This window comes from Corylus avellana, chromosome ca2 (assembly GCF_901000735.1).
Source record: "Corylus avellana chromosome ca2, CavTom2PMs-1.0".
In the NCBI taxonomy this organism is placed as follows: domain Eukaryota; kingdom Viridiplantae; phylum Streptophyta; class Magnoliopsida; order Fagales; family Betulaceae; genus Corylus; species Corylus avellana.
Window position 1 is genome coordinate 12,810,386 of NC_081542.1, and position 11,416 is coordinate 12,821,801.

Genomic DNA, 11,416 nt, shown 5'->3' on the forward strand with positions numbered 1-11,416 from the left:
ATTAAGGTATCTCAAGGGAACTCCATATTATGGCTTGTCTTTCACTAAGGGGCCTCTTCATCTAGAAGCATTTTGTTACTCTAATTGGGCTGGTGATCCAATTGACCGAAGATCCACAAGTGGTTATGGTGTCTTTCTCAGCAATTGCTTAATCTCTTGGTAATCCAAAAAGCAACCAACTATATCTCGTTCAAGCACAGAGGCGGAGTATAGATCTATGGCCATTGCCACTGCTGAGCTATATTGGTTACGCATGCTTCTAAAAGAGTTGAGAATCTCTCTTTTCTCTCCGCCAAAGCTTTGGTGTGACAATCTTGGGGCCATTGCATTGGCATCGAATTCTATCTATCATGCTCGGACAAAGCATATAGCTATAGACTATCACTTCATTAGAGAAAAGGTTATGCACAAGGATATTGTGATTCAGTTTATTTCCATCATTGATCAACGTGCTGACATCTTTACCAAGGGGTTGACTTCTTCTCGGTTTTCTGGAATTACGTGACAAACTCATGATTCTTCCTCCTCCTATGAATTTGAGGGGGTTTATTAAGGAGTCTGCTGCTATTCAAGATAAGAGCACTCGATCGCATACTTCAGAGCGATCGAGAGCAGTATTAGAGAGTTCCGAAGTGCAAAATCCTTTCAGTACTAGAGACCTGCCGCCATAAACTTCCATCTCTTCCATCTTCTACTAGGACTCTTACTTATCTCTTATAAGAGTGATCTATTTGTATCACTTTTCTTTTGATTGATTGTAATCCTTTGTATTATCTCTTATTCTTTGTTTAAATGTAATTATCTTCTTATCACATCAAAGCTTATCTTGTTAGCTTAATGTGATCAAATACAAGTGTAACTCTTTTCTATTTAATTTCAATGAGTAAGCTGCATAAAGTATTCTGGCCAAATTCTATTCTGTTCATATTAATTTACTAAAAGGCGTAAGCATGAAATTTCCCACAGTTCCTTGATCCCGACGGACTCCTTCATTTGTCTTTATTTGTCTGCGACGAAGTTGTTCTACAGCAGACCTTGTCCGTGATGCATATTTATTCATTATTAATTTAGAAATTACCAATTTAATGGATTTCTTATGATTTCATAGCCATTGGAAATAAGTCTTGCCGCTATAAAACATACGAACAAAATCAATGGTAAACGTCTACTTATATTTTTATTCAACCCGGTCTTGATTTACGGCCAATTAAGGGTTGGTTTGTGATTTTAAAAAGTGCGATTTGAAAATCTGCAGTTTGAAGAAGTGATTTTTGAAAATGCAGTTAAGTGTTTGGCAAAATTGGGGTTTGACCTTTAAAATTGCAGTTTAGCCTTTAAAAATTGTACATTTTTTAAAAAGTACATCCTTACCTGCAAGTTGAAAACGCAAATTTTCTGTATTTTCAAATCATAATGTTTTAAAAACGCAATCCAAGGCTTAATTAGTGGCCAAGGCTTAATCATAATCTTATCCCTCTCGCCCCTCACTGAACCAAGCCATCTCTTGAAGCCTTTGTTCCATTGCCCACCCACCGCCACCGAGGCACTAGCACCTCAACTACCAAACCGACTCCGCCGTTGCACCTTCTCCATCTCCACCACCAAACTAGCTCGTCTACACCAACATTTACTGTAGAAAAATACGCAAAACCCACATACCCAATTCAATTCCTTCACTCAAAACATACGCCCAAAACCAAAACCAAAACCAAAGCGAAAATCAATCAAATCAAATCCCAACAACAAAAAGAAATGCATAAGAAGAAACCAAATCAAATCCCAAAACCACAGTTGAATAAAAAAATTTATAATATTACCCCTCATTTTACACTTGAACTCATAATGATCCATGTCAACCAAGACGTGGAAGTTGACTCAACCTTTTGCCTTGCATTTTCTTTGCCATTTTGCACAATTCTTCTTCAAAATTGTAATGAAATACAAAGTGATGCACTATTATAACCTGCTCTTATTTCTTAATTTACAACAATTACACTAAGAACATGTTTGAGATTACGTTTGAAAAATAAAATTTTTTAGTAAAAAAGAGTTTTTGGACAAAAGTTTCAGCCAAAAGTGTTTTTTTGACAATTTTTAAGCTTTTTGAACTCTTAAAAGTGTTTTAATTTTTTTACCAAACGAGTACTTTTTTCTTCAAACGGACTTTTTGAGTGTTAAAAGTACTTTTAGACCCCTTAAACACAATCTCAAATATGCCCTATGGAAAACACATGAGCAACCACCACATCTACAAACTTCTTAGTTTGGGGATGGGCCGAGCCATCGGGCCAGGTGGTTGACAATCTTAATGGTCCTCCTCTGCTCATACCCAGTGAAAAGGTTAATCGATCTTCATAAGATTTATAACAGATATTGCTCCGCTTTTATCTCTGATAAACATTTGCTAGTCTAGTGAAAGCTTATTTGATTTTCATAAGATTTACACCAATAATTGTTAATAGAAATAAACACATTATGCAGTTGATTGCTTTCATTTGCAGATTTTAATTTCTTTATCATATTCTGATACAACGCTAGTTTTCGCACATGTAAATCTTCTACCCAAGAACAGCCACTTATTTCACTTGGCTAAAAGAGACCCTTCCATGACAGAAACAGCTTTTCCTTGCAGGAGGACTCTCTGGTTTTGTTCATCCAAGTGAATGTTCACTATGCCACCCCTACCTGATGCCTGAACAAAGCAAACAATATGATTAATATGACAAACACAAAGATCAGATGTATGAATTTGCATACACTAGAGAAGATTCGAGTACCCAATATGCAACAAAATCACACTTCCCCAGCTTTTTGCTCCAATATGGTGCTAAGGCACAATTAGCACTCCCACAAACATGATCCTGAAAGACAAGTGACATATAACAAAATAGGAAATCTCATTGATTCCATCTCAATTTTTGACAATAACAGGAAGAGGGGCTTCTTTTAATCTCATTGATTTAATGACAAATAGATATAAGAGTTGGTCAACTATTCAACACATGAAGCATGTTGAATCATGTTCAACACATGAACAATCTCATTGCTTTGGATCTACATCTGACTTGTTGAATCATGTCTTGACCGAGATGTTTGGTGTTCATTCTCAAAATCAGAAATATATTGTTAATGCAATAAATAGATGAATCTGAGGTTGATTTATGGCATCAAGTGCTTGAATAACATTATGTTGAGACCAAATGCCAACATGTTTTACCTCATTGACCCTAAATTTTGGGCAGAAGAATCGACTGTAATAGTCAAATCCAGACTCTGGCGGAGCAGCCCCTGAAACAATTATCCCCCTTCCAGGGCATTTAAGTACCGCATCAAACTGTGGCTGTAGTTCTGCAACATTTTCTCCTGATGGGAGTATGACCTGCAAAACATGATAATCTTCATTTTACATACAAAATTTTCATAAATCAGTCAAAAACAGGCATTTTTTTTTTCCTTTAAGAATCGCATAGACACTCAAGAATAGTCATATTCCAAAGGCAACAGATAAAAACGAGTCATGATTCCCTCTTGGCTCAACAAATAATACACAAAAGTTGTTCATATCACTCGTTTTAAGCAAATATAAAGCTCTCTTGAAGAATTTTCCATGCTATTTCACTATTATAGTTATGATACTATGAACTATATGTATCAAACAAAAACTAAATCACTGAGAAAATGGTATGGAGGCATTACAATGAGGTCATCTTCTGTAGTTGTCCTCTTTATATCAATCACAGAAGCGGCATTGAGGGCTTTGGAAATTGAAGAAAACTCAGTAGGATCAAAATCAGTTATTGGGATGGTAGGAAAATCCAATTCGATAAAAAAGCTCTCTTGTGATTCATCATTCTGAATAATTGAAGTCGAGCCACTGGATGTCTTGATTTCTGGAACCTTTCTAGCAGTTAAAATTCCAGAGGCTGTAAGAAACTCAACAATGTTGGAATTGATCAAACTAGTTGCAAAGAGCGTGTGTGCAGCAGCCAATGTAGCATGACCACAAATCTTAACCTGCAAAAGGGTATTAAATAGTTGCAGTGTCAATTACTCAGCAGTGGGCTGCTAAAAGATTTATTTTTAACATGCAAATAAGGGTGCGTTTGGACTGCCATTTCGCAAAAATAATCTGTGTTTTTAAAAGATATTGCAAAACGTAAGGCGTTTGGCATTGAAACCGATTTCGCATAACAGATTAAAAAGTACTTTTTATCATGTTATGTTTTACCAAACGCTTTTGTGATTTTAAAAGTAGCGATTTCAAAAATGTAATTTTTAAAATCGCACTTACTAAAACCGCAATCTCAAATGGACCCAAAATCATTATTAAGACGTTCAATGCTAACAGGGTATGTTCGAAAATTTTCTTAAAAGGCTACTAACCTGCAAGTGCAAGTGGCATTTAACGGAATTTGTCAAATACTTTGACCGAATTTAACTCAAAGAACTAAATTGAAACCTCTTAAGTTCACTTCGATAAACAATTTGAAATCACCATGTTTTATTACAGAGTTGACAAATGAAAGTACTTACCTCGGCGACAGGAGTGAACCATCTGAGAAGGAACCTGGGAATGGGCGGGTCAAGAGGGTCCGACCCAGTGAGCCGAGTCAAGTAACACGTGGTGGGGATGTTGAACTCGGCCGCCACCGCTTGCAACCACTGATCGTCTCTCTCTTCTTCCAACAAACACACTGCCGCTGGGTTCCCCCCGAACGCTGTGTCAGTGAACGCGTCCACCTGTCCAACCAAAACCCAACCAGTCACTTCACAATTCTCATCTTTATGAGAGAGACAGAGATTACCACATGGTACTCGACTGGTTTATTTGCCGGATCGGGAAATCTCCTGCAAAAAGCTTGGACGGTCAAGATTTAAGAACAGCAATTTTACACTGAAGGAAATCGAGTTTACTGGTTCTGACCGGTTCGTTGCACGACTTTCCATTTTCTGTTTTCCGGTGGAGTATGAAAGAGAGAACTCTACAAAGTACCTTCCAGGAAGTGAGAAATCCATTCAAGCTCTGCCAAATCATCCTTATGTGAAAACCCAAGAAATAAAAACAGATTATTTTTCTAAATTTAATAGAAATAAATTGAAAAATAATAATAAATATAAAATCAGTCTATGCGGTTGACATAAATTACAAATCACTTTCTGTTGTATATGAGATATGCCAAAAAAAAAATTTAACACCTAGAGTCAAATTCCGTTAAAACATTTGTCAGATTTCGTTAGATGTCACATCAGCGCCGATAAAATGACAACACATGTTACTTTATATATATATATATATATATATATATATATAATTTTTTAAAAAAATTAGTTTCTTTTAGTTTAATATATTTTTATTTTTATTAAGAGTGACACGTGTTACTATTTTATTGGCACTGACGTAACGTATAATAGAATTCATCAAATGTTTTGACGGAATTTGACTTCAGGGACTAAATTTTATTTATTTATTTTAAATACCTCAGAGACCTTTGAGTTCACTTTGATACGACATTGAGCGATTTATAATTTAGCTCAATCACTGAATCACATAGACTGATTTTGCATTTATAAAAAATAAAAATAAAAATAAAGCAAAATTCGTTTTCTTATTAGAAATGTCAACGTCTGCTTGGACAATCAAACATTTTTTTTTTTTTGACTTGTCTACACAAGAGAAGATAAATGGAGGAGAGATTCGAACTAATAACATCCGCTTCATGAGACGTGATCCTCAACCAATTGTGTAACACTCCGGTCTCATATTGAGAAGATGAGAAGAAGCCCACATAGAGTGAGTGATTTATAAAGATAATTATGAGTGTTAAGTCTCACATTGCCTAGTTACAAGATGATACTGGACTTTATAATGAATTATAGGAAAGCTGCAAGTTGACTAGTACTTTTGGAGTAATAGCGCAGATGTGGCTAGAGCTTTTTCTTGTATCGTTACAAGTGATATCAGAGCCACCTAGTAACGCCAGGTCATGTGGTACTGGAGCACTGGATGACATGACCCCGATGAGGACGTCAGAAATTTAATAGGGGGAGTTCATAACACCCCAGTCTCATATTGGAAAGATGAGAAGAAGCCCACATAGAGTGAGTGATTTATAAAGATAGTCATAAGTGCTAAGTCCTACATTGTCTAATTACTAGGTAAAATTGGGCTTTATAATGAAATCTAGGAAAGCTCCAAATTGACTAGTCCTTTTGGAGTAATAGCGCAGATGTGGCTAACGTTTTTCCCTAAGTCGTTACAAATTGAGCTACCGATCTAATATACTTTCTTTTGGTCCATACTTTCTATTTTGTATTGACTTTCAACTAAATTTAATTTGGAAAAGCTCAGTTTTCTTTGTATCTTTTCTCTTAAAAAAAAACTGACGAGCTATAATTTGAATAACATCAGAAAATCATGTTTGATGTAAGAATTTTTAATGTGTAATATTCTATGATGGGCCTCCCTCCAATATTATACGAGATAATAATAATTAGAGTGATATTACTATTTACACTAATTTATTATACTTATTTTATACCAGAAGATGTGACATAATATAAGTGGCTTTTTTTTTTTTTTTTTTTTTTTTAAGTGACTAACATGGAAGCCACTTAATATACAATGGTTCATGGCAATGAGTTTCTCCATCCAAATTCTCTGACAAAGGAAGCAATAATATAAGAAGACAAATCTGACAGAAGTGTGCCAAGCAAACGAGGGGCGCGGGGCCGCTCCAACTTCGATGGACATCCCCCCTGAAGGCAAGTACAAAGTTAACTAGGATGCGATTGTTGATGTAGTTTATGGGCACATTAGTCTTGGGCTCATTGTGAGGGATTTTACAGGCAAGTGATTGCTGCTAAAATCCTAACATAGATGGGAAATCTCGAACCGATAGTAGCGGAAGCCTTCACAACATCTCAAGCGGTGGCTTTTAGTAAAGACCTGGGCCTTCAACACATCATTCTAGAAGGGGATGCACTTTAAGTAGTAAATGCTCTTAATTCTACAAGTCATTGCTTTAGCCGTTACAAATAGCTTGTGAAAGATGTAAGGACAACTATTGCTGCTTTATCTAGTTGGCAGATTGTACGCATCTACCGGGAGGCAAATTCTGCAGCTCATGGCTTAGCTAAGACTGCGGTTAAACATGACATAGATGATATTTGGCTAGAAGAAATTCCTAGCTGCATTTGTGATTTAGTTTTATTAGAGCTATCTACTCTAGGTTATTGATCAATTGAATGAAAGCCGATTATTTTTCAAAAATTTACACAAAGTAAGTTTATAACAAGACAATAAAGCAGTTCTAGAATTTGAAATTTCATGTTCAATTCCAATTCCAGTGGATTCTCCAAACCAATATCCATTTATTTTGATTGAATGTATATGGATTTCAAGTTTTAACCCCGAATCTCTAAACTAAAAGAGACCCTTGCATAACAGTAACAGCTTTTCCTCGCAGCAGCACTCTTTGGTTTTGTTCGTCCAGATGAATGTTTACAACTCCACCTCTGGGTGAGGCCTGAACAAAGTAAACAATATCATCAACATGATAATTATAAGGAATAAAATGATTGGTTTGCTTGCTCTAGAGATGGTGAAAATACCGCATTTGCAACAAAATCACACTTTCCCAGTTTTTTGCTCCAGTAAGGTGCTAAGGCACAATGTGCACTCCCACAAACAGGATCCTGAAAGACACATGATATGACTTTATAGCATAAACCACACCAGCTTTATTCAGTTCCAGGCACTTAATGAATAAGTCAAACCGAACCGAATTATCGAGCAATAGATATAAGAACTCATCAGCTATCCAACATATAAAGCACTAATTCCTGAACATGGTGTAATTAGCAAGAGGGAAAAGAGCTGTATGCAAAGGATATGGTGTTAAATAACATCTCTGGTTTGTTTTTGGCAATGGCATCATAATCCTGTTCTGCAGGCTATGATTAGCACATTAAATTGGCCTTATAAAAGTCCCTTCCACAATCTGTTGAATCATTTTTCTAAAGAGATGTTCAGTTTGATGGTAACAAAATCAGATTCAACCCCTGAACTTGCTTATGCTCCCCTTTGATCAAGTGCTATTTCTATAAAAAATAATAATAATAATAATAAATTATTGAGTAGGAAAAACTTGACTTGGCTTCAATAGAAGACATGTTCTACCAAAGCTAGGATCAGAAAGAGAAGATTCACTTTCCGGAATTCCAAGTGACACGATTCCTTCAGAAGCTAAAGTTGAATGATTAAAGTCTCCTTCAGGTTCAGTTTAAGAGATCGAATCAAAGTCATCAATTCAACCATTCAACAGAGATTTATTTATAACATCATGCACTTCAAAGACATTACAATTGCTTGATATCAAACGCTCACATATTTTTTACCTCATTGATCCCAAATGTTGGGCAAAAGTATCGGCTATAAAAATCAAACTCAGACCCCGGGGGAGCAGCCGCTGAAATAATTAACCCCTTTCCAGGACATTTCTTTATAGCATCAATCTCTGGCTGTAGCTCAACCACACTTTCTCTTGATGGGAGTACAAGCTGCAAAATTGGTAAGCTTCACTCTTGAGTATTTACAAAGTATTCATAAATCAATAAGAAAAAAAAAAAAAAAAATTGCTGTTTTCTCATTAAGAATCACTTAAACAACTAAGGGTTGGTAGATATATTCCAACCAATCACACATCCAAATATACACATTTTAGCAACAGACATAAAACAAGACATGATACTCACTTGGGTCAAGGAATGAGGCATAGAGTAGTTCATGTCATTCTTCATCAGCAAGCAATTATCTTTTCAAAATTTCTCAATGCATATATCACTTATAATAATTTCGATGCTAAACAATGTAAAGAAGAAAAAGAAAATGAAGGAATTGGATTGGAGCCATTACAAAGAGGTTCTCTGAAGTTGTTGTTATCTTTATATCATGCACAGCAGCCCCATTCACGGCATTGGAAATTAACGAAACTTCATCCGGACTAAAATCGGTTAACGGGACAGTTGGGAAATCCAGTTCGACGAAAAAGCACCCTTGTGTTTCACCATTCTGAATATCCAAACCATCCGATGTCTTGATTTCGGTAACCTTTCTAGCCGTTAAAATACCGGATAGTGTGACAAACTCAATAATGTTGGAATTCACCAAACCAGAAGTAAACAATGCGTGTGAAGCTGCCAATGTAGCATGACCACAAAGCTCAACCTGCAAAAGGGTGCCAAAAATATCTAGTATTTATTACTTCTGATCAAGAATTTAACCTCAATTAGCTTACAGATCAAGACTCACACACCAATTAGAAACAAAACAATACTATTAATAGTATCATATCACTATATAAATGAATTGAACTAATGGTAATATTTTCAATTTTCTTACTACAAGGGAAAATATATAATTTAGCCCTATAACTAAATCTAACTGTCGTAATGAACATAAATCACATACAAATAAAATCATAATCGTATCAGAATTTTAAAGAAGTCTAAAATTAAAGCAATAACTTTACCAAAAATACAAATTTTAAAGAAAGTAAGGCAAAATAAGAATACCCACAAGGAAAATACTAACATTTAGGTCCTAGAAAGATTGAGATCTCTGTTCTTCCTATATTTTCTTTTGCTAACAACCAAAGAGAGCACTTTGAAGCAAAATCTTTTTTCTGATTTTGTTTTTGATATGAAGTGGAAGTGAAAGAACTGACCTCAGTGACAGGAGTGAACCATCTGAGACGGAACCTAGGAATGGACGAGTCAATATGGCCCGACTCAGTTAGCCGAGTCAAGTAACAGGTTTCGGAGATGTTGAACTCGGCCGCCACTGCTTGCAACCATTGCTCATCTCTCTCTTCTTCCAACAAACACACAGCCGCCGGGTTCCCCTTGAACGCCGAGTCAGTGAACGCGTCCACCTGTCCACCACCCAACTCAGTATCCCATTTCCAAGTACAATAAAATACGCAATAAGAGACACATAGAAAAGCAAGAGACAGAGAGCTACCACAAAGTACTTCACGAGTTTCTTCGCCATGTTTGAGTTCAAGTTCGAGACTCAGACAGAGAAATGGAGTCAACAGCAGCCAGTGCATGATTTAGTTTTCTAATTAGAAGAATAAAGAGACGTGTTAGAGCATCCATTGTAGGAGGAGCCAAAAATAGTTGGTGAAAAAATATAAATTTTTATTTTAGTTAATTATTTTTTATACACATTATTTACTCTATTCTCTACTTTTTTAAAATATTATTTTGTGTGAGATAGATTGTGAAAGAAAGAGAGGGAGAGAGAGAGAGAGAGTGAAACAAAGAAAGAAAGAAAGAGAGAAAAAAATATCCTCAATGACGAAAATACCCTTAATAAACTAAATTTTAAAAAAAAAATGAATAAAAAATTCAGGGTGTGAAATTTTTTTTTTTAAAAAAAAAAATTCTTAAAGAAAATAAAATAAATTTTTTTTTTTTAATTTATTGAAGTATTTTTGTCTTATTGAAAAAAAAAAAAAATTATGGTCATTTTTGCCTTTTTACTGGTCTTGGAGGAGATATTGTCAATTGTTTGATAGTTTATGGGAAACATTGTCGCAATTAAAAGTTTGAGAGACATTGTTAATTGAGAGGTAGTTTGAGGAAGGTACGGGGACTTTTCTAAAAAAAATAATAATAAAATTTTCTATTGTGAATAGTGAATAACTTTTGATAATTGAATAAATTAATACTAGGCGTGAGAACAAAAATTATAAGTTATATTTATATGTTTTAAAAAATAATTAAATTTTGTCGCATTATTTATTTATTTCATTATTTATATCTTTTTCAACTTCATTTTTCAATCTTGACTAAACCGAAATCTTAGTTTCGCCACTCTAATAACAATCCAATGCCCATGCATGTTAGCAAGTAACACGACATCTTTTTTTTTTTTTTTTTTTTTTGTAAGTAACACGTCATCTTATTTAAATGGCAATCGCGAAAAGAGTCATGAGAGGGATAAAAATGTGTCTTTTCAAAATTGATGTAATTTTTAAAATTATTATTGAATTTGTAATAGATTAATATTTAATTTTAATAACATTAATTTTAAAAATTACGTCAATTTAAAAAAAAAAAATTAAAAGAAAAACGTTTAGCATTACGCAGAGAGAAATCAAGAGAGTTTTTTTTCCAAATTAGCTTGGAAGAATTTCCTCTAATCTAGTTTATAAAAATGACATATATTCTCTACGAGAATAACTTACATAGGGAGATTGCACAAAAATCACCTTTTGTGCCACCAATAAAAAACTGACACATCAGCTAATTTCATTAGACTTATTCTACAAACAAAAACTCAACTGCACTATATTATACTCCCAAAAAATTAAAATTAATTTTTTTATTAAAAAAAAAAAAGCAGATTTGA

General features: G+C 34.7%; 2 protein-coding genes across 3 annotated transcripts; both read right to left on the minus strand.

The window, feature by feature from the left end:
- Positions 1–2,422: 2,422 nt before the first annotated feature.
- LOC132171561 (uncharacterized) lies at positions 2,423–5,027 on the minus strand. 2 transcript variants are annotated; one of them, XM_059582916.1, is made up of 7 exons: positions 4,925–5,027; positions 4,809–4,848; positions 4,534–4,740; positions 3,697–4,014; positions 3,218–3,379; positions 2,778–2,861; positions 2,423–2,692 (listed from the first exon to the last, which is right to left on the minus strand). In XM_059582916.1, exons 1-7 carry the CDS (start codon positions 5,014–5,016, stop codon positions 2,582–2,584), a joined length of 1,014 nt encoding a protein of 337 aa, XP_059438899.1. In that variant the 5' UTR covers positions 5,017–5,027; the 3' UTR covers positions 2,423–2,581. The 2 variants fall into 2 exon arrangements, with proteins under 2 accessions (XP_059438899.1, XP_059438898.1); XM_059582915.1 differs by having other exon boundaries at positions 4,806–4,848.
- Positions 5,028–7,294: 2,267 nt separating this feature from the next.
- On the minus strand, positions 7,295–10,136 carry LOC132171909 (uncharacterized). The gene is made up of 6 exons (XM_059583322.1): positions 10,022–10,136; positions 9,726–9,932; positions 8,915–9,226; positions 8,398–8,559; positions 7,612–7,695; positions 7,295–7,526 (listed from the first exon to the last, which is right to left on the minus strand). The coding sequence occupies exons 1-6, from the start codon at positions 10,049–10,051 to the stop codon at positions 7,419–7,421; spliced, it is 903 nt and encodes a 300-aa protein (XP_059439305.1). The 5' UTR covers positions 10,052–10,136; the 3' UTR covers positions 7,295–7,418.
- Positions 10,137–11,416: the final 1,280 nt, after the last annotated feature.

What these genes read in the sequence shown, in the direction of transcription:
- LOC132171561 (XM_059582915.1), bottom strand. Translation starts at nt 5,016, where the DNA reads ATGGATTTCTCACTTCCTGGAAGGTACTTTGTAGAGTTCTCTCTTTCA. An exon ending in GGTTCACTCCTGTCGCCGAG is followed by an intron (nt 4,015 to 4,533) that starts GTAAGTACTTTC and finishes ACCCTTTTGCAG; the next exon opens with GTTAAGATTTGTGGTCATGC. An exon ending in GTGATTTTGTTGCATATTGG is followed by an intron (nt 2,693 to 2,777) that starts GTACTCGAATCT and finishes TGCTTTGTTCAG; the next exon opens with GCATCAGGTAGGGGTGGCAT.
- LOC132171909 (XM_059583322.1), bottom strand. Translation starts at nt 10,051, where the DNA reads ATGGCGAAGAAACTCGTGAAGTACTTTGTG. An exon ending in AACTCGTGAAGTACTTTGTG is followed by an intron (nt 9,933 to 10,021) that starts GTAGCTCTCTGT and finishes GGTGGTGGACAG; the next exon opens with GTGGACGCGTTCACTGACTC. An exon ending in CAACATTTGGGATCAATGAG is followed by an intron (nt 7,696 to 8,397) that starts GTAAAAAATATG and finishes TGTGTCTTTCAG; the next exon opens with GATCCTGTTTGTGGGAGTGC.